The sequence below is a fragment of the Oratosquilla oratoria genome, unplaced genomic scaffold, assembly GCF_046742065.1.
Source record: "Oratosquilla oratoria isolate Oo_2021 unplaced genomic scaffold, ASM4674206v1 SCAFFOLD132, whole genome shotgun sequence".
NCBI lineage: Eukaryota > Metazoa > Arthropoda > Malacostraca > Stomatopoda > Squillidae > Oratosquilla > Oratosquilla oratoria.
The window spans coordinates 217,720-240,394 of record NW_027467488.1 but is presented as its reverse complement, the minus strand read 5'-3'; the positions used below and the strand labels follow the sequence as shown (position 1 = coordinate 240,394).

The following is a 22,675-nucleotide window of genomic DNA, read 5'->3' as shown; positions in this document are numbered from 1 at the left end:
CATTTATATAAATGGGAAACATTAAAGGAGCCAATACAGAGCCCTGTGGGATGCCACTTATCATATCTTCCCAGTTCGAGTTCTTGTCTCTAAGTACCACTCTCATTTTTCTCCCACTCGAGAAATCTCTCATCCATTCCAGTAGCTTACCTTGTATTCCTCCTATTATTTCAATTTTTCTTATTAGCTTTTTATGTGGTACTTTGTCAAAAGCCTTCTGCAAGTCTAAGAAGGCACAATCAGCCCAGCCATCTCTTTCTTGTATTATTTCTATTAATCTTGAGTACATACATCATACCAAGGCTTTTTACCCCTTACCAGGGAGGTAGCCAAAAAGGACAAGGCATAAAATCATTCCCACCCATTCCATCCCCGAAAACACTCCACACCCTTCCACACTTCCTCCCATCTTAGCACCTCCTAGATGACGGGTCATCCCTGCACCCTGTCCACTGCCCTGGGTCAGAAGCAGTGTCGCAAGACACAGCACATCCACAGCAAGGCTGCTTCATTAAATCGGCGACCCCCCCTCTCCGTCCCCCCATATAAAGGAGAGGACGGGGAGAAATCCCTTTGGGCTGCGTCAAAATTTTTGCTCACACACACTACCTCACCCCCCATTCCCCCGTCCATTCCACCTCATGCATCACAACATTTTCCATATACAACCATTCTCCATTCACCCCTGTCTTCTGTCCTCTCCCATCCTTCCTCAACAGACATTCCCCTCTTCCCCAAAGCCCCCTTCACCCCATCCATCCATCTCATCCTAGGACGTCCCCTCATGTTCACTTCCTCCACATCTGCCTTCCATACCTCCTTTACTAGTCTTTCTTCACTCATTCTTTCCATGTGTCCAAACCATCCTAATACTCTTTCATCAACCCTATCTCCCAACTCCCTTTCCACCCCTGTTCTCCTCCTCACTTCCTCATTTCTCACTCTATCTAGCCTAGTAACCTCCATCATACTTCTCAGACACTTCATCTCAAACACATTCAAACTCTCTCTTTCTCTCTTATGTTCCATGTTTCTGCTCCATACAGTGATGTTGTCACAATCACTCCTTCATACAGTCTCCTCTTAGCATCCATTCCCAAATTTCTATTCCTCATTACACTTTTTAAACCACCAAGGCATTTACTCTCTTCTCTCAATCTACATTCTACCTCCACCTTCACTCCACCTTTTCCTGCCACATTTGCAACCAAATATCTAAAACTATCCACTTCCTCCAGTTGCTCTCCCTTAATGCTCACTTCCAGATTACTGCCACTTCCAGCCCTTGTACATCTCATCACCTTACTTTTACCCACACTTATCTTCAGCTTGCTTCTATCACACACTCTCCCAAACTGTCACCAACTTCCTCAATCCCTCCTCTGATCCTGCCACAAGCACAGTGTCGTCCACAAACAACAGCTGGCTCACCTCCCACTTTTCTCCATTTTCCTTAACCATCTCCAATCCCTGACCCACTACCCTTGCATTCACCTCTTGCACCACTCCATCCATGTATAAGTTGAACAGCCAGGGTGACATAACACATCCCTGACGAAGTCCCACCTTTACCTCAAAGCACTCACTCTCTCCATTTCTAATCCTGACACAAGCTCTACTACTCTCATAAAAACTCTTGACAGCTCCGAGAAGCTTTCCTCCTATCCCGTATATCCGCATAACCTCCCACAGTGCCTTTCTGTCTACCCTGTCGTAAGCCTTTTCCAGATCCATAAAGGCCCAGAAAACATCCTTCCCCTTTCCTATAGCTTTCTCACATATCTGTCTTACCACAAAAATCTGATCTACACAACCTCTACCTGTCCTAAACCCACACTGTTCCTCACCAATTACTCCCTCTGTTCCTCTCCTAATCCTCTCAATCAAGATCCTCCCATAAGCCTTCCCGACTACACTTAACAAGCTACAAGTACAGGGAAAAGAAAAGAGAAGTAAAGAAAAAGGTAAAGGAGGCAAAGAGGAGAGCAGATGTAAAATGGGGTAAGAGTATGACAGAAAATTTTGAAAGTAATAAAAAGATGTTTTGGAAAGAAATTAAGAAAGGAAGAGGAGGCGAATCAAGTAGAGATGAAAAGGCAAAAGGTGCAGATGGAGAGATAATAATGGAGGAGAAGGCAGTAAGGGGAAGATGGGCAGAATATTTTAGGGAGTTGCTTAATGTGAAGGAGGATAGGGAGGGAAAGATAGCTGCAGTGGGAAATGCTAAGAAATTAATCTTGAGTAAAAACATATTAATTGTGTGATACACAATCTTCCACTTCTAAAGCCAAATTGTTTAGGGTTTAGTATTTTATTCTCTTCCAAGTGTTTGATCCATTTGTTCCTAATAACTTTTTCACATATTTTTGCTACTGTGCTTGTAAGAGATACCGGTCTGAAGTTTGTAGGATTTTCTTTGTTTCCTCCTTTGTATATTGGTACAATGTTTGCATTTTCCAATCTTGTAGTACCTTTCCTTCTTTGAGTGAGAAATCTATTATCTTGTATAATTTGTCTGTTAGTTTAGCTGTACACTCTTTCAATATCCAATTTGCAATTCCATCCGGTCCATGTGATTTCCTAACATCTAGGTTTTATATTTTGTCTCATTTCTTTCTGCGTGACCCTTAATTTATGTCTTTCATTTTAGGGATATTTCTCGTTGTCCATCTTCCCAAATTTGTGAGCTTTCAATTGTAAAAACAGACCTGAAATGTCTGATCATAACTTAAGCCATTTCTATGTCATCTATATATTCTTTATCTCTTTCACGCAGTTTCACTATTTTGTGTTTGTCTTTTAATTTATCATTTACATATCTGTAAAGGAGTTTTCAACAAAATCAAATACAATTTATACATATACAAAATTTTTACAAAATTACTTGTTGTAAAGGGAGAACATGAAGCAAAGCTTATGGGAAATTGCTCTCCCTTTACGGAAAGAATTATTTTTATTTTATATATTTATTTTTGTTACATGTTAGTATGATATATATGTATATATATACATATATATATATATATATATATGTATATATATATTTGCAATGAGATGTGACACGACGCCTGCTAACTCTGACCTCACGTAGGAATCGGGGTCACGTGTGAGCATCGCATCTTCTGGGGGTCAGGTGAGAGGTGAGAGGTCAAGTCGATTGTTGACATGACGATAATTGCTTACTGTGCGGATGCGGGTCACTGTCACCTGCAGGAACAAGAAAAAAAGTGGCAGACTTGGTTGATCCTTCCATTTGTCTATTATATCTTTCTCGTAGTTTCTTTCTCGTAGTTTTTTCTAAGTTTTATATGTGTTTATTACACATGTACGAGCTGTCTATTAGTTTTACATGAACTAGTGTATTAGTACTATTGTACTAGTAAACTTATACTAATGTACCAGTGCTAGTGTAACAATACTAGTGTACTTGTACTAATATACTAGTACTAATGTAGTAGTACTAGTACTAGCATTAGTAACTGTTACTAGTGTATTAGTGCTAGTGTACTAGTATTAGTGAACTACTACGAGTGTACTAGGGTATTAGTACTAGTGTTCTCGTGTATTAATACAGGTGTACTAATTTTCTTGTATACTTGTATTAGTTAAACATTATAATTTACCAGTGTACTAGAACTAGTATATTAGTGTACTAATATAGTAGTACTAGTGCACATGTACTAGTGTTTTAGTATATCATACATATACCATGGCTTTTTCCCCCTTACAAGGGAGGTAGCCAAAAAGGGAAATGCATAAAATCATTCCCACCCATTTCATCCCTGAATACACTCCACACCCCTCCCACCCTCCCTCTTATCTGAGCACCTCCTGGATGACGGGTCATCCCTGCACCTTGCCCACTGCTCTAGGTCAGAAGCAGTGTCGCAAGACACAGCACATCCACAGCAAGGCCGCTTCATTAAATCGGCGACCCTCCCTCTCCGTCCCCCCTTGCATAAAAGGAGAGGATGGGGAGAAATCCCTTCGGGCTGCGTCAACTTTTGCTCACACATACTACCTCACCCCCCACCCCACCCATTCCACCTCATGCAATCACAACATCATCCATATACAACCATTCCCCATTCACCCCTGTCTTCTGTCCTCTCCCGTCCTTCCTCAACAGACATACCCCTCTTCCCCAAAGCCCCCTTCACCCCATCCATCCACCTCATCCTAGGACGTCCCCTCATGTTCACTCCTTCCACATCTGCCTTCCATACCTCTTTTACTAGTCTTTCTTCACTCATTCTTTCCATGTGTCCAAACCATCCTAATATTCTTTCATCAACCCTATCTCCCAGCTCCTTTTCCACCCCTGTTCTCCTCCTCACCTCCTCATTTCTCACTCTATCTAGCCTAATAACCCCCACCATACTTCTCAGACACCTCATCTCCTTCAGACACCTTCAAACTCCTTCTCTCTTCTCTTATGTTCCATGTTTCTGTCCCACACAGTGCTGTTGGCACAATCACTCCTTCATACAGTCTCCTCTTCGCATCCATTCCCAAATGTCTATTCCTCATTACACTCTTTAATCCACCAAGGCATTTACTCTCTTCTCTCAATCTACATTCTACCTCCACCTTCACTCCACCTTTTCCTGCCACATTTGCACCCAAGTATCTAAAACTATCCACTTCCTCCAGTCGCTCTCCCTTAATGCTCACTTCCAGTCTACTGCCACTTTCACCCCTTGTACATCTCATCACCTTACTTTACCCACATTTATCTTTAGCTTTCTTCTATCACATATTCTCTCAAACTCTGCCACCAACTTCCTCAATCCCTCTTCCGATCCTGCCTCAAGCGCAGTGTCGTCCGCAAACAATAGCTGGCTCACCTCCCACTTTTCTCCATTTTCTTTAACCATTTCCAATCCCTTTCCCACTACCCTTGCATTCACATCTCGCACCACCCCATAGATGTATAAGTTGAACAGCCAGGGCGACAAAAACAAGCAAGGCTGTCCCCAAAGTCCGTGTGACGGATAAAGAGATTGCTGCCATTGGTCGCATTAACATTCAGTACTTCAAAATTCCTCCAGCATTAGAACCTATCATCTACAATCCACTGGTTCGCACGACAGAAGAGGATCCAACATCAGAGTTAGATATACTGTGGAAGACATCGTTACCTCCCACTCTCCAAGGCCATCATGGTTTGGTATGATGCAGTTCCTGCATCGAGGTCAACCCCCAGGAAAAGCTTCTGTGACAGTCCTTCCAATGATTGACCTTGATCCCAGTCAAGCTTCATGTATCTACTCTACAATGAAGTTTGTGTCTACCCAAGCTCAACTATACGACGTTACTCCAGTCCTCACATTCGACCAACCCTTGTACTGGAAAGCTTTAACGATTATAATATAGGTCTCAATCAAATGACAGTGATCTCAAGCGCATAGTCCTCAGGCTTGGGGGATTTCAAATGCAGATGAGCTTTCTTGGGAGCATAGGTCACTTAATGGCAGGCTCGGGACTGCAAGAGTTGCTCAAAGTGGTATATGCTGGAAACACAGTGCCCCACATGATGACAGGCAAAGCTGTTTCCATAGCAGTGCGGGGACATACGCTGGTAGATGCTGCACTAAACACCATTTTGGTTGCTGATGCCTACAATGTGCTTGTGCCAACCAAAGACACAGTTCAGGAACCACAAGTGGCAACTGCTGATACTGAGACAGATAATGTAGAACCACAAGATATTCCTTCAGATACAGTGACGACTGACATAACTACAGCAAGTGAAGTGTATGACAGAGCAATGTCCTCTTCCCTCTCAGTGGAAGAAGTTTGTTCTGCAAAAGTGTTGCAAAGAATCCAGACTGAACTTGACAACAAAAAGGATATGATGACTATGCCAACAGCAAAACTCTGGTTGCAGTATCTCAATATGGTGGACATCTTGCGGAAATTTATTAAAGCTGAAAGAACAGGGAACTGGAGCTTACTCCTCCAATGTGTGCACGATATGCTTCCCTACCTTGCCGCTTCCTGACACCGACCGACAGTATACAAAGTCTGCATATGTATACCTGCAAATGATGACCAAACTACCAAATACGCATCTGGATGTGTATAAGAAGTTCCAAGAGGGATACCACATTGTGCAGCGCAGTGATAAATACTGGGCAGGGCTCTCCACAGATCTGATCATCGAACAGGTTTTGATGAGAAGTATAAAGACGCATGGGGGGCCTAACTCGAGGAAAAGGGATGACAGAGACTCGGCGCTTACTGTGGGTCCTATCCATGCCAGCATGCGCAAACATCAACGATGCAATGCAGAAGTTCAGCGGGGTCTCCTACGAAACCAGCAACCAGCACAAAGATATTTCGAAGGCTAGACAGGCCAGAGATGTCAAGGACACCCTCGATCTTATCAGCTATCTGAAGGAAAGGGTCCATTCAAGGAGAATACCTCACTTCACAACATTGCTAATGGCATGGCCGCTCAGGACGGAGTCAATGTTGACCAAGCAAAAGAAATTGGAGACAAGATTCTTGTGAGCATGGCAGGGAAATAATCTGTGGAAGAATTCACCTTCCGAAAAGCCGATGAAGCAATGACACTTGCATCCAGATCAACTGTCAAAGTCAGAGGGGAATCTGTAGTAGTGGATCCACAATTGGTGTTCCAGCGACTGGTAATTGTAGGTGAACGGTGCGAAGACTTGTCAACGTTATTTAAGTTCAAACTCTGTAGCCACCCTCCTGCCTTATTTGACTCGTCATCCCTTCCATCGCAGGCCAATAAGGCAGTCCTTGCTGATGTTCTGTGGAAGTCTATAGATGAACAACGTGAGCCGAGTGGAGACCAAGTCCAATATGTCCTTGATGGCGGCGCGCTACTCCATCGGATTCCCTGGCCAAGAGGTTCCACATATGATAGTGTGTGTCAGATTTATGTCAGATATGTGACACAGAAATATGGAGCTGCTGTCATTGTTTTTGATGGCTACAGAGATGAACCCACAACTAAAGATGCCACACAACAAAGAAGAACAGGAACCTGCTCTAGTTTGACCGTAAACTTTGGTGGTGATATGATCATCCAATCCAAGAAGGAGGACTTCCTGAACAACAAGACAAACAAACAGCGCTTCATACATTTTCTCAGCGACAAACTAGAAAGGGCTGGATGCAGCACAGAACACGCAAATCATGATGCTGATGTCCTCATTGTTCAAACAGCCCTTGCCTTTGCCAGAACAAGAGATACGGTTCTCATTGGTGACGACACAGATTTGTTGGTCCTACTGTTGTATCACGCTGATATGACCGCAAACGAACTGTTTCTGGTATCAGAGTCAAAGCAAGCCACCAAATCGAGAAGGGTATGGTGCATAAAGCAGTCGAAAGAGTTGCTGGGTCCTCAGATTTGCGACCATCTGCTCTTTGTCCATGCTATTCTTGGCTGCGATACCACTAGTCGCCCGTTTGGATTGGGAAAAGGTTTGGCAGTGAAGAAGGTGAAGACTGATTCCCTGTTTCGTGAGCAATCAGAGATGTTCCACAAATCAGAGCAAACACTGGAGGACATAACTGCTGCAGGAGAGAAAGCTCTGGTATCACTGTACGGTGGTACCAGAGAGGAAGGACTGGACAGCTTAAGATACAAGCGGTTCTGTGACAAGATTTCCAAGAGCACATCTTCCGTGGAACCACAAACATGAGCAGCTGCAAGATTCCATAGCCTCCGTGTCTATTACCAGGTAATGGAGTGGAAAGGAACATGTGTCAACATGAAGCCACAAGATTGGGGATGGCACATTGTGGACAGAAGGTACATGCCTATACAGACAGATCAGCCCGCAGCACCACTGGAGACACTGGATGTCATCTGTTGTAGCTGCAAGAAAAACTGCAAAACAAGGAGGTGCACATGCCAAATATATGGTCTCCATTGCACTGCCGTGTGTAGAGAATGTCGTGGTACAAGTTGTTCTAACTCACAGGTGCCAGATTGATCAGATAATGTAGACGACGACGCTTAAGCCGGATACCGCAAAGTGGCACAACTGGAATTGACACTCTTGAAATTAATGTTGATGATCTGTTGTTGAAACATAGGCTTACTGTTGTTCATGAGTATGATAATAAACTTATCTCTGGCTACAATCATGTTTTCCTACATTTCAGTAGGCCCTAGGTTAAAAAATGCACCGAAAATATAAAATGTTGAGCAAATACATTTTAAAAATAGACATTCTTTCCAGCATATTGGATTTTTGGCTATAAATTCTTTATCCAATAAAATTGTAACCTATTCCACGTGAATTCTTGTGTTCAAAAACCCCATTTTAGCACTTTAGATGACTCAATTATTACATCTAAATGCGGAGATATGGCAAATTATCGAAAATTGGCGGCCATATTGGATTTATGCAAATTAGACATATTTCCTCAACGTGGATTTCTTAGGACTTTTAGTGTGATGTTCTAGACACCTCATGGGCAGGCATGCCCTGTGGTGAAAACAATTCTCTTGCAATTTGTTCCAAGTTGGGCCCTAAAATGTGCTATATTGCCTGGACTACATCATTATTATTATTGTTATTGTTATTATTATTATTATTACTTGACGCAGCCCGAAGGGATTTCTCCCCGTCCTCTCCATTATATGGGGGGACGGAAAGGGGGGGTCACCGATTTAATGAAGCAGCCTTGCTGTGGATGTGCTGTGTCCTGTGACACTGCTTCTGACCCAGGGCAGTGGACAGGGTGCAGGGATGACCCGTCATCTAGGAGGTGCTAAGATGGGAGGGAGGGTGGAGGGGTGTGGAGTGTTTTTGGGGATGAAAAGGGTGGGAATGTTTTTGTGCCTTGTCCTTTTTGGCTACCCCCCTGGTAAGGGGGAAAAAAGCCTTGGTATATGTATCAGGGTTCCCACGGTCCTTGAAAATTCTGGAAAGTCCTGGAAAAAAAGTGATTCTGGAAAGTCATGGAAAAGTCCTGAAATTCTGCCAAAAATCAAGTGGTCCTGGAATTAGGACTACCAGCTAAAAAAGTCATTGAAAGTCCTTGAATTCAGTGTTGCATGGATGTTGGTTGTGCTCAATATTCTACAGTGTGCAGTGTCTGACATAGCAAACATAGGAGTTTCCGCTCTGAGAAGTCACATGAAAAGCAACTTTCATAACAGGATCAGCCAGTCAAGGCAAAACCCATCAGCAATCCGCAACTTCTTTGGAAAGAAGCAAGACGAAAAGGCAGATAATGCTGCAGCCAATGTCACCTCCAGTGCACCAGTTGCTAGTACAAGTACAGCTCCACAAAGATCAGAGGTTGCAGCTGCTGTGTCAGATGCTGCCCTCCACGCAGAGGTTCTCTGGGCTCTGAAGCTTGTTATGAGCAACTACTCATTCAATTCATCATCTGATGTGGGCATGTTGTTCCCAAGAATGTTTCCGGACAGCCAAATTGCTAAAACTTTCTCATGTGGTGCTACAAAGTGTGCTTATCTAGTTTGTTTTGGCCTGTCTCCATATTTCCATGATCTGCTAGTGGAGAAAGTCAGAAGTGCGGAGTGCTATACCATATCCTTTGATGAGTGCATGAACCCTGTTTCACAGAATGAACAAATGGACTTCATAGTCCGTTACTGGGACAATGATTCTGGTCAGGTCAGTGTAAGGTACTTTGGGTCACAGTTCTTGGGGCATGCTCGAGCAAGCGACCTACTCAACAACTTCAAGGAAGGGACACAACAACTAGATCCCAAGCGTCTGCTTCAGGTGTCAATGGATGGACCTAACGTCAATTGGAAATTTTTCAATGACCTGCAACAGGAGCGCAAAACACAGGATCTCCCAGAACTTCTGAACATCGGAAGCTGTGAACTCCACACTGTCCACGGAAGCTTGCAGAAAGGGGCCAACGAGACTGGATGGAAGATTGGAAACCTGCTAAGGTCTCTGTGGCAGCTCTTCCATGATACCCCCGCAAGAAGAGAGGATTTCACCACTATCACAGGGAGCAAGCTGTACCCATTGCAATTTTGCCAGCACAGATGGGTTGAGGATGCAAAGGTTGCAGAGCATGCGTTGCAGATGTGGCCCAACGTGGAGAAAAATGTGGCATCCTTCAAAGACCCCAAGAAGGCCCCTAGCACTGCCTCATTTGCATCAGTGAAAGCTGCCTGTGAGGACCCACTCTCTGTCGCAAAGCTACAATTCTTCATCTATGTAGCTAAACAACTCCAGCCATTCCTTCAGAGGTTTCAAACAGATGCACCCATGGCACCGTTCTTGGGACAGAAGCTAAAGGAAGTGGTTGTTGCGCTCATGGGACGTTTCATCAAAAAAGAAGTTCTGGACAAAGCAGACACCATGCAAAAACTGGCCAACCTGGACCCCAAGGACCAGAAGAAGCAGATGCTGCCAAAACTTGTAGATCTGGGATTTGCTGCTCGAGAGTCTGTGAAGAAAGCTGCTGAGAAGAAACTGGTCAGTGATTTGAAGGTCCTGGCATTCAAGAATGAGTGTGTGACACTGCTATCAGAGCTCACATCCAAGATGTTGGACAAGAGTCCCTTGAAACTGTCCCTGGTTCGATATCTCTCTGCACTGGCTCCAGATAAACTAGTTGCTCCTTCTACAGATGCGGCGACGAAGTTCCAGAAAATCCTCCAGATGCTTCTGAATGCCAACAGGCTGTCCGGGGAAGAGTGCGATGAGCTCCTTGCTCAGTACAAGGCGTTTGGCAGTGAGATGAGGCAGGAACATGCAGCAGATTTCAAGAACTTCACCCCAGATAGTGAGAGGCTGGACATATTTCTGGGCCAGTACTTTAAAGACCACAAGTACAGCAAGCTCTGGTCTGTTTTCAAGATGCTTCTCACAGTCTCCCATGGTCAGGCATCAGTAGAAAGGGGTTATTCTGTGAACAAGGACCTCCTGGTTCAGAACATGCAGGAGAAGACTATTGTAACTCTTCGTACAGTCTATGACAGTATCCAAGCCACGGGCCAGCACTTCACTGAGTTACCCTTCACTCCCAGACTGAAAAGGCATGTCAGGGCATCAAGGATGAGATACCAACAGTACCTCGCGGATCAGAAGAAGTCACAGACAGATAATGAGAAATCCTCAAAGAGAAAGGCACTACAAGAGGATATCCAGTCAGCAGAGAAAAAGAGGAAGCTCTTGAAAGATAGTATGGAGTCAATGACCAAGGAAGCAGACCAGCTGGCAAAGAAGGCAGAAACAGAACATGACTTCACTTTGCTGGCTAAGTCCAATGCTTTCAGACTGAAAGTTTCTGAGAAGGCGGATGAAAATCTCAAACTGGAAAAGAAACTACAAGACCTCAAGCAGAAACTGAAATCAATGGAGTGACTATTTTCAAGAAAGAGCAAAGAATGAATTATACCTGATACTCTGATATATATATATATATATATATATATATATATATATATATATATATATATATATTGTAATCTAACAGAGGAAGACTGCATAGTGTAATAAAGTGGGTGGAATCGGCTGGCTGTAAGGGGTGGAGGAGGCCAGAAAGATCAGTTTGTATTTGAAAATTGTTTCAGATATTCCGCTCAAAGTCCTGGAAATTTGATGATTTTTATCCTGGAATATCCTGGAAAAGTCCTGGAATTTAGTTTTCAATTTTCTGTGGGAACCTTGGAGTGAATGGTTTGAGGTAAAGGTGGGACTTTGTCAGGGATGTGTTATGTCACCCTGGCTGTTCAATCTGTACATGGATGGGGGTGGTGTGAGAGGTGAATGCAAGGGTGGTGGGTCAGGGGTTGGAGATGGTTAAAGAAAATGGAGAAACGAGGGAAATAAGCCAGTTGTTTACTGACGACACCGCACTTGTAGCAGGATCAGAAGAGGGATTGAGGAAGTTAGTGACAGAGCATGAGAAGGTGTGTGAAAGAAGGAAGCTGAAGATAAATGTGGGCAAAAGTAAGATGATGAAATGTAAAAGGGAAGAGAATGACAGCAGGCTGGAAGTGAGCATTAAGGGTGAGAGACTGGGGGAAGTGGATAGTTTTGGATACTTGGGTGCAAATGTGGCACGAAAGGGAGGAGTGGAGGTGGAGGTAGAATGTAGATTGAGAGAAGCGAGTAAATGCCTTGGTGGATTAAAAAGTGTAATGAGAAGTAGACATTTGGGAATGGATGCTAAGAGGAGGTTATACAAAGGAGTGATTGTGCCGACAGGACTGTATGGGACAGAAACATGGAACATAAGAGAGGAAGAGAGAAGGAGTTTGAATGTGTTTGAGATGAAATGTCTGAGAAGTATGATAGGAGTTACTAGGCTAAATAGTGAGAAATGAGGAGATGAGGAGGAGAACAGGGGTGGAAAGGGAGTTGGGAGATAGGGTTGATGAAAGAGTATTAGGATGGTTTGGACACATGGAAAGAATGAATGAAGAAAGATTAGTAAAAGAGGTGTGGAAGGAGTGAATATGAGGGGGGTCCTAGGATGAGATGGATGGATGGAGTAAAAGGGGAATTACAAAAGAGAGGAAGGACATGAGAGGACAGAAGATAGGGTTGAATGGAGAAGGGTTGTGTATGGATGATGCTGTGATACATAAGGGGGAGTGGGTGGGGGATGGAGAGTGAGGAAGTATGTATGAGAAATAATTTACGCAGCCTGAGGGGATTTCTCCCCGTCTTCTCCTTTTCTGCATGAGGGGATGGAGAGGGGGGGGGGGTCGCCGAATTAATGAAGTGCCTTTGCTATGGATGTGCTGGGTCTTGCGACACTGCCTCTGACCCATGGCATTGGACAGGATGCAGGGATGACCCGTCATCCATGAGGTGCCAAGATGAGAGGAAGGGAGAAGGGTGGAGGGGAGTGGAATATGTAGGGGATGGAATGGGTGGGAGTGGTTTCTATGCCTTTTTCTTTTTGGCCACCCCCCACCCCCCCGTGTAAGGGGGAAAAAAGCCTTTGGTATATGTAGGTATGTATGTCTTACCCAATCTCTTTTTTCCTTTATTAATTCTATCACAGTGTCCTTTGTACTTTCATTCATTTGTTCGTTGACTATTTCTTTAAATAGTATTTTATGGTTTTCTTTGTCTTTCATTTGGTTTTTAATTTCTATCATGTTTGGTTTTTCTATATTTTCACCAACTTTGCCTGCTTCTATTAGTATCTTCTCATTAACTTCCCTCAACAAAGTTTCATTTATATTTGTGTCATCATTTTTCATCTTTTCATTATAGTTTTTTACTTTAGCCAGTTCCTTTTTCATTTCTTCCATTTCCCTAATTAATAGTGCATTTTCCTTTCTCAATTCACTTACTTCTTTGTATAATTGGTTATGTTCCCTTTTCCATTCAACAATATCCCTTTTCATTTCAAATATTTCTTGGTTTATTAGTATGCTTTTGAGGTCCATAGCTCTTCCTGTCCTGAATCCATGGAATAACTCGTCTTCATATCTAGGACTATCATACATACATACATATACCAAGGCTTTTTCCACCTTACAAGGGGGGTAGCCAAAAAGAAAAAGGCATAAAATCATTCCCACCCATTCCATCCCTGAATACACTCCACACCCCTCCACCCTCCCTCATATCTTAGCACCTCCTGAATGACGGGTCATCCCTGCGCCTTGTCCACTGCCTTGGGTCAGAAGCAGTGTCGCAAGACACAGCACATCCACAGCAAGGCCGCTTCATTAAATCGGCGACCCCTCCTCTCCGTCCCCCCATTGCATAGAATGAGAGGACGGGGAGAAATCCCTTCGGGCTGCGTCAAATTTTGCTCACACATACTACTACCTCACCCCCCATCCACCCGCCCATTCCACCTCATGCAATCACAACATCATCCATATACAACCACTCTCCATTCACCCCTATCATCTGTCCTCTCCCGTCCTTCCTCAACAGACATTCCCCTCTTCCCCAAAGCCCCCTTCACCCCATCCATCCACCTCATCCTAAGACGCCCCCTCATGTTCACTCCCTCCACATCTGCCTTCCACACCTCTTTTACTAGTCTTTCTTCACTCATTCTTTCCATGTGTCCAAACCATCCTAATATTCTTTCATCAACCCTATCTCCCAGCTCCCTTTACACCCCCGTTCTCCTCCTCACCTCCTCATTTCTCACTCTATCTAGCCTAGTAACCCCCATCATACTTCTCAGACACCTCATCTCAAACACATTCAAACTCCTTCTCTCTTCTTCTCTTATGTTCCATGTTTCTGCCCCATACAGTGCTGTTGGCACAATCACTCCTTCATATAGTCTCCTCTTAGCATCCATTCCCAAATGTCTATTCCTCATCACACTCTTTAATCCACCAAGGCATTTACTCGCTTCTCTCAATCTACATTCTACCTCCACTTTCACTCCACCTTTCCCTGCCACATTTGCACCCAAGTATCTAAAACTATCCACTTCCTCCTAATCCTATCAACCAAGATCCTCCCATAAGCCTTCCCAACTACACTCAACAAGCTAATCCCTCTGAAACTACTACATTCACACTTGTCCCCTTTTCCCTTGTAAAGAGGAACTATACGGGCACTCCTCCAGTCTCCGGCACTCTACCCTCTCTCCAACAAACATTAAATAACCTCACCAACCAGTCCACCATCACTGTACCTCCCTTTTTCAGACATTCCGCATGGCATCCATCCAGACCAGGTGCCTTACCTGCTTTCATCATCTTAACAACTGCCTTCACTTCATCCTTCCTTATTTCTCCTCCATTCTCCTCATTCATCACTCTCATTTTCTTTGCATTTCCCACTGCAGCAATCTTTCCTTCCCTATCCTCCTTCACATTAAGCAACTCCCTAAAATATTCTGCCCATCTTCCCCTTACTTCCTTCTCTTCCATTATCATCTCTCCATCTGCACCTTTTACCTTTTCTTCTCTACTTGATTCACCTCCTCTTCCTATCTTAATTTCTTTCCAAAACATCTTTTTTATTACTTTCAAAATTTTCTGTCAAACTCTTACCCCATTTCACATCAGCTCTCCTCTTTGCAACCTTTACCTTTTGCTTTACTTCTCTTTTCTTTTCTTTGTACCTCTCATATGACTCCCTCGTCCTATTTTGTAACTAATCTGTGAAAGCTCGCTTCTTCTCTTCTACAACCTTTTTTGTTTCCTCATCCCACCATTCACTACCCTTTCTTCTATTTTTTCTAACCACTGCCAAAGGCATTTCATACTCATATCTAATCTTCTTTTGGTTGTCTCAGCGTATGTCTTTTTTTTTTTTTTTTTTTCTTAAGCACTTTACTACATCATGGTTCCACTCACCATTGCTCCCCTTTAGTGTGTTTACAACTAGGTAAAGCTCCACTTTTTGGTCGATGAATCGCTAGAATTAGTGCTAGCTCGTGGACCGTTCTCAGGTACATCCGATTTGTTCGACTGTCAGTGTGTGTATGTGTTAATGATATTTTGATGCAGTCTGAAGGGATTTCTCTCCATCTTCAATGTTTCTGCATGAGGAGACAGAGAAGGGGGTATCATTGATTACATGAAGTGGCCTTGCTGTAGATGTGCTGTGTCTTGCTGCATTGCCTCAGACCCAGGGTGATGGACGAGATGCAGGGATGACCTATCATCCATGAAGAGCCAAAATGAAAGGGAGGGAGTGGTGGTGGATGGGAGTGGAATGGGTGGAGATGAAATGGTTGGGAGTGGATTTATGCCTTTTGACTTTAGCTATTTCCATGGTAAGAGGGAAAGAGCCCTTGGAATGTGTATATATTTATTTTCTTATTTCCATTCTTTCCACATCCATGGAAAGAATGAGTGAAAAGAGACTAATTAAAGAGGTGTGGAAGGCAGAGGTGGAGGGAGTGAACTTGAGGGGTGACCAACGATGAAATGGATAGGATAAAAGGGGCATTGAGCAAAAAGGAAATGTCTTTTGAGCAAGGAAGGGAGAAAACAGGAGATAGGGTTGAATGGGGAATTGCTGTGTACAGATGATACTGTGATGCAAAGTAGAGAGGGGGTGGAGGATGTGGGGAGTTAGAGAGTGGTTATGCATGAACGACATTTTGACGCAGCCTGAAGGGGTTTCTCCCTGTCTTCTCTTTTTTTGCAAGAGGGGACAGAGCTGGAGGGTTGCCAATTAAGTGAGGGATCCTTGCTGTGAATGTGTTGTGTCTTGCTGCATTGCTTCTGACCCAGGGCAGTAGACAGGATGCAGGGATGACCTGTCATCCATGAGGAGCTAAGATGAGAGGGAAGAAAAGGTGGTGGATGGGTGTTGAATGGGTGGGAATGAAGTGGGTAGGAGTGGGTATATGCCTTTTGACCTGGCTACTTCTCTGATAAGGGAGAAAAAGCCCTTGGTATATAAATATATATATATATATATATATATATATATATATATATATATATATATATATATATATATATATATATGTATACTAGTCTTTCTTCACTCATTCTATCCATGTGTCCAAACCATCCCAATATTCTTTCATCAACCCTATCTCCCAACTCCCTTTCCACCCCTGTTCTCCTCCTCACCTCCTCATTTCTCACTCTATCTAGCCTAGTAACCCCCATCATACTTCTCAGACACCTCATCTCAAACACATTCAAACTCCTTTTCTTTTCCTCTCTTATGTTCCATGTTTCTGCCCCATACAGACTAGTAAAAGAGGTATGAAAGACTAGTAAAAGAGGTATGGAAAGCAGATGTGGAGGGAGTGAACATGAGGGGACGTCTTAGGATGAGGTGGATGGATGGGGTGAAGGGGGCTTTGGGGAAGAGGGGAATGTCTGTTGAGGAAGGATGGGAGAGGACAGAAGACAGGGGCGAATGGAGAATGGTTGTATATGGATGATGTTGTGATGCATGAGGTGGAATGGGCGGGGGGATGGGGGGTGAGGTAGTATGTGTGAGCAAAATTTGATGCAGCCCGAAGGGATTTCTCCCCGTCTTCTCTTTTTATGCAATGGGGGGACGGAGAGGGGGGGTCGCCGATTTAATGAAGCGGCCTTGCTGTGGATGTGCTGTGTCTTGCGACACTGCTTCTGACCCAGGGCAGTGGACAAGGTGCAGGGATGACCCGTCATCCAGGAGGTGCTAAGATAAGAGGGAGGGTGTGGAGTGTATTCAGGGATGGAATGGGTGGGAATGATTTTATGCCTTTTCCTTTTTGGCTACCTCCCTTATAAGGGGGAAAAAGCCTTGGTATATGTATGTATGTATCGTATATTTCCGTGTGTAAGACGACATTGTATAAGACGAGATACAAAATTAGAGCAAATTTTTATGAATCTATCTCATATCGGTAGTATAAGACGACTGTTAAAATACAAAAGCATCAGTGTATCAAACCTACCGTACAAAAATAATTGTTTTGATTACGTTTATCAGCTGTTTTTTCCGCTTTTTCTCTTTTCTTTCTCATTACTTAACTGTATCCTTATACCAGATAAATTACTTACTGTATCCTTATAAATTCAAAATAAATGAAATAAAGCAAATCATGTATCATGATTTTCTGAGAACACACGTCAACTAACAAAAATGATTTGTTTACGCTCCTGGTTCGACTACTGTAATATACTTTTTTTATTGATAAACGTTTTATGTACTGAAATCCAAAGTTTTTATTTTCAGTCTTAAAAATTACTGAAAAGTTATCAAAAGAAAAAGGTTGCTATGAACGCAACCAGTGCTCGATGTTTACATTTTTTTCAGCTGTGTTAAATGTGTTTACATAGAGTACTTAAAAGTACTGTAGTTTCATTAATATAGAATTATTCCTCAAATTTATTAACAATTGCCATTTACTATAAAGATATGCCAATAATATATAAGGTAAATATGGTTTAATTACCTTTATTACCAGCTCGCTGGCTGAGTGGGTTAGGGTGTCGTTACTTGCGGCGAAGGTCGAGGGGATGGCGGTTTGAATCCTGCCACCAGCGAAGTTGAACCAAGGGCATGGTTCGTTAAATTCCACGCTACAAAGCCCTCTGTGAGGGGCACCGTCCTAGCCTCCCGATAGGGGGGAGTTTGTGACGTTAAACCATATCATCATTACCAGTTCTTATCATAATGTGAATCATTTCCTGTGTATCGGTGGTTATCGGCAGGCTAGCCTACCAAGTCATCTCATGTAGAATTCAAGGTCTGATTTTTATAATGGTAGTATAAGACGACCCCCCATTTTAAGGGGTGAATTTTTGGATTTTAGGGTCGTCTTATATGTGGAAATATACGGTATGTATGTGTATATATATATATATATATATATATATATATATATATATATATATATATATATAAATTGATTTATTATTCATGCCTGTCTGCAGTGCGAGTATTAGTGTTTGGAGTATCCTGATATATAGCCATTCTAAAATGCTTTTGTAATTTTTGTTGATTTCTGTTTCCCTTTTTTTAGTCTGTTGCTTGTCAAAAGCCTTATTATCTATTGCCAGTATGACTTATCAAGTGCCAATTTCTTGCTGAAGCCTGCCAATACACTTTTCTTGCTCAAATATTTTTAGATATTAATTTATTGAAGGAAAGTTGATATTAAAAACAAATCTTGATCTTATTTCAGAAAATGTAGATGTATCATTACATACAAAGAGGGAAGGAGCTGCCAAGCTGGAGGTGGTTCCTGCCCTTCTTCACCAGTGGCTTAGTCTTGGTATTGATGGCTTCATGTTCCTTGACATTGAAAAATTGGTGTCTGAAGATGGGCTCCTTAACTCAATGCATCAGTGGCGCAATGTCCTAGATTCTTACCACCGAGGACATTTAGACCGGATAATGATGGTGAGTGTGATCAGATCTGTGTTGTAAGTTGTCGTCAGTTCCCTTTTCTAGAAAGGGTCTTCGTACACCATTTCCATGCACATATCAAACATGCACAGGTTCCCACAGATTGCATGTGTGTATGCATTCATTGTGCACATGCATCCCTTCAAATGTGCACATCTGACTCGCAGATTGTTAGTATGTGTGTTTCACCTGAGCACACTCACACACCCACAGTTTGCATGTGTGTTTGCATGTCCATGACTTACATATAGTGAGCTCATATGTGTGTTAATGTGTATTCATGCATACACACACAGACATATCATTTGCGAGTTGTGAGTACCTGCTTGCCTGCATGTGATACATGGACATGTCCAACTCACAGGTTGCATATATTTACCTAGTTGTATTATACAGGAAGGGAAATTATGCTTGTAGTGACCCATCTTTGTATCTCTCAACATCTACTTTGTTCTTATTCTTGTATGGTGTTTGCACACACTATTGTTTTGTCTAATTTGTTCCAGACATCCACCACTCTGTGGAAAACTTTTTCTCTTTTTTTGTCAGATCTCTTCTATAACTCCTTTTTGAGTTTCATTTCATGTCCTTGTTTTTCTTTTATCCTACTTTAATAAGTCTTCTCTGTCAAGGACTTCCATGCCTTTCATGATTCTGTAAATGGCCAACAGATCTCCTTTATATCTTCTTTGTTTCAGGGTTTGTAGTTCTAGTTTGGACAATTTTGTTTGTATGTCAATTTTGAAAGTGTTGGGGCCATCTTTGTCGTTGCTTTATGTAATCTGTGAGGTGTTCTTGTGTGTGGCATTTGCATATGTGCATGCATGCAAATAAACACATGGGCACACATGCATATGTTTCTATGAGTGTGCACATGTACAGGCATGTATTTACCTATTTGTATTTTAAGGGGTGAGAGCTATGCTCATAGTGACCCATTTTTGTATCTCTCCACATCCAGTTTGTTCTTAAAATCTTGTATACTTTCGACACTCGCTATTTCCCTGTTTAGTTTGTTCCAGACATCAATCACTGTGGGAAGCTATTCTTTTTCAAATCTCTTCTGTAACTGTCCTTCTTTAGCTTCTTCTCGTGTCCTCTTGTTTCTCTTCTGTCCCATTTGAATAAGTCATCTCTATCAAGAACTTTCATCCCTTTTATAATTCTGTTGATAGATGTAATTTATCTAATCTTTGTTCATATGTCAAATTTGAGAGTGTAGGTGCCATTTTTGTCACTACTCTTTAAATTCTTTCTAATTTCTTTGTTTTTTGTACGAGGTGCCCATACTCCAATTTAGGTCTTATCAATGTAATTAATTATTTTCTTTACCATTTCTTTATCCATGTAGTCGAAGGCCACTTACATTGATCTTAATAAGTTAAAAGTCTCTCCAACTAGTTTATTGACATGTTTATCAGGTGTGAAGTCACTTGAGGTAATTACTCATAGGTCCTTTTCTAAGTCGACTTTTTTGACTTCCTTGGTACCAATTTTGTATTGACCTGATATTCTATTTTTGCTTTTTCCAAATTCCATTATACTGCATTTCTTAATGTTAAAGTTCACTTCACACCTCTGATTCCATTTCCATATTTTGTCTAGGTCTTCGTGAAGCATTCTGCAATCTTCTTCTGTGCTTACTTTCTTAAGTAATTTGGCATCATCAGTAAAGAAGTTCATGTAACACTTCAGTCCCTCATCCATATAATTTATATATATGGCAAACATTAAAGGAGCCAACACAGAACCCTGTGGGATGCCACTTATCATATCTTCCCAGTTTTAGTTCTTGTCTCTAAGTACCACTCATTTTTCTCCCACTCAAAAAATCTTTCATCCATTCCAGTAGCTTACCTTGTATTCCTCCCATTATTTCAATTTTTCTTATTAGCTTTCTATGTACTGTAGTACTTTGTCAAAGGCCTTCTGCAAGTCCAAGACGGCGCAATCTGCCCAGCCATCTCTTGTATTATTTCTAGGAGCTGTCAATAGTTTTTATGAGAGTAGTAGAGCATGTGTCATGATTAGAAATGGAGAGAGTGAGTGGTTCGAGGTAAAGGTGGGACTTCATCAAGGATGCGTTATGTCTCCCTAGTTGTTCAACTTATACATGGATGGGGTAGTGCGAGAGGTAAATGCAAGGGTGGAGGGTCAGGGATTGGAGATGGTTAAAGAAAATGGAGAAAATTGGGAGGTGAGCCAGCTGTTGTTTGCAAACGACACTGCACTTGTGCAGGATTGGAGGAGGCATTGAGGAAGTTGGTGGCAGAGTTTGGGAGAGTGTGTGAAAGATGAAAGCTGAAGATGAATGTGGGTAAAAATAAGGTGATGAGATGTACGAGGGGTGAAAGTGGCAGCAGACTGGAAATGAGCATTAAGGGAGAGTGACTGGAGGAAGTGGATAGTTTTAGATACTTGGGTGCAAATGTGGCAGGAAAAGGTGGAGTGGAGGTGGAGGTAGAATGTAAATTGAGAGAAGCGAGTAAATGCCTTGGTTGATTAAAAAGTGTAATGAGGAATAGACATTTGAGAATGGATGCTAAGAGGAGACTGTATGAAGGAGTGATTGTGCCAACAGCACTGTATTGGGCAGAAACATGGAACATAAGAGAGGAAGAGAGAAGAAGTTTGAATGTGTTGGAGATGAGGTGTCTGAGAAGTATGATAGGGGTTACTAGGCTAGATAGAGTGAGAAATGAGGAGGTGAGGAGGAGAACAGGGGTGGAAAGGGAGTTGGGAGATAGAGTTGATGAAAGAGTATTTGGATGGTTTGGACACATGGAAAGAATGAGTGAAGAAAGACTAGTAAAAGAGGTATGGAAGGCAGATGTGGAGGGAGTGAACATGAGGGGACGTCTAAGGATGAGATGAATGGATGGGGTTAAGGGGGCTTTGGGGAAGAGGGGAATGTCTTTTGAGGAACGATGGGAAAGGACAGAAGACGGGTGAATGGAGAATGGTTGTATATGGATGATGTTGTGATGCATGAGGTGGAATGGGCGGGGGGATGGGGGGTGAGGTAGTATGTGTGAGCAAAATTTGACGCAGCCCGAAGGGATTTCTCCCCGTCTTCTCCTTTTCTGCATGGGGGGACGGAGAGGGGGTTGCCGATTTAATGAAGCAGCCTTGCTGTGGATGTGCTGTGCCTTGCGACACTGCCTCTGACCCAGGGCAGTGGACAGGGTGCAGGTATGACCCATCATCCGGGAGGTGCTAAGATAAGAATGAGGGTGGAGGGGAGTGGAGTGTATTTAGGGATGGAATGGGTGGGAATGATTTTATGCTTTTTTCTTTTTGGCTACCTCCCATATAAGGGGGGAAAAGCCTTGGTATATGTATGTATGTAAAAACAAATTAAGTTTGTGGTACCCGATCTTCCACTTCTAAAGCCAAATTGTTTAGAGTTTAGTACTTTATTCTCCTCCAAGTGTTTGATCCATTTATTCCTGATAACCTTTTCACATATTTTTGCTACTGTGCATGTAAGGGGTACTGGTCTGAAGTTTGTAGGGTTTTCTTTGTTTCCTCCTTTATATATTGGTACAATGTTTGCATATGGGGTATTGGCTGCATGTTATTGTGACAAAGTAGCATGCAGTTGATACTTTAGGATCTATATGGGGTGCTCCTATGGACCAGAGCCACACATCATTTTGTCTGTGATGAAGGAAAACACTGTTCATAGAGAAATGACACTTTTATACTACAACTGTCCCTCCATTATGCTGTCCCCCAACCCCTTGTTACTGTCCTGTACCATTTCTCTGAATATTCATTTCCTTTTTTTGCCTACCCTGTGGTGGGGGAAAAGAATGCTACCACCAAGTCTTTCCACTTGAGTCATAAAAGGCGACAAAAATGGGACAGGCGATGGGATTAGGAGTCCT

General features: G+C 42.6%; 1 protein-coding gene across 10 annotated transcripts in view; it reads left to right on the top strand.

The window, feature by feature from the left end:
• The window catches only part of LOC143022648 (uncharacterized), a 76,338-nt gene that overhangs the window by 32,812 nt on the left and 20,851 nt on the right, over positions 1–22,675 (top strand). For 8 of the 10 annotated variants that reach the window (XM_076180964.1, XM_076180963.1, XM_076180960.1 and 5 more), the window contains one exon: positions 6,756–8,238. The exons of 1 other annotated variant lie outside the window; for it this stretch is intronic. In XM_076180964.1, the coding sequence (XP_076037079.1) occupies positions 6,756–7,682 (927 nt within the window). In that variant the 3' untranslated portion in view covers positions 7,683–8,238. Of the gene's footprint in view, positions 1–6,755; positions 8,239–18,561; positions 18,780–22,675 lie in introns of those variants that run through there. One more of the 10 variants, XM_076180967.1, reaches the window with a different exon arrangement.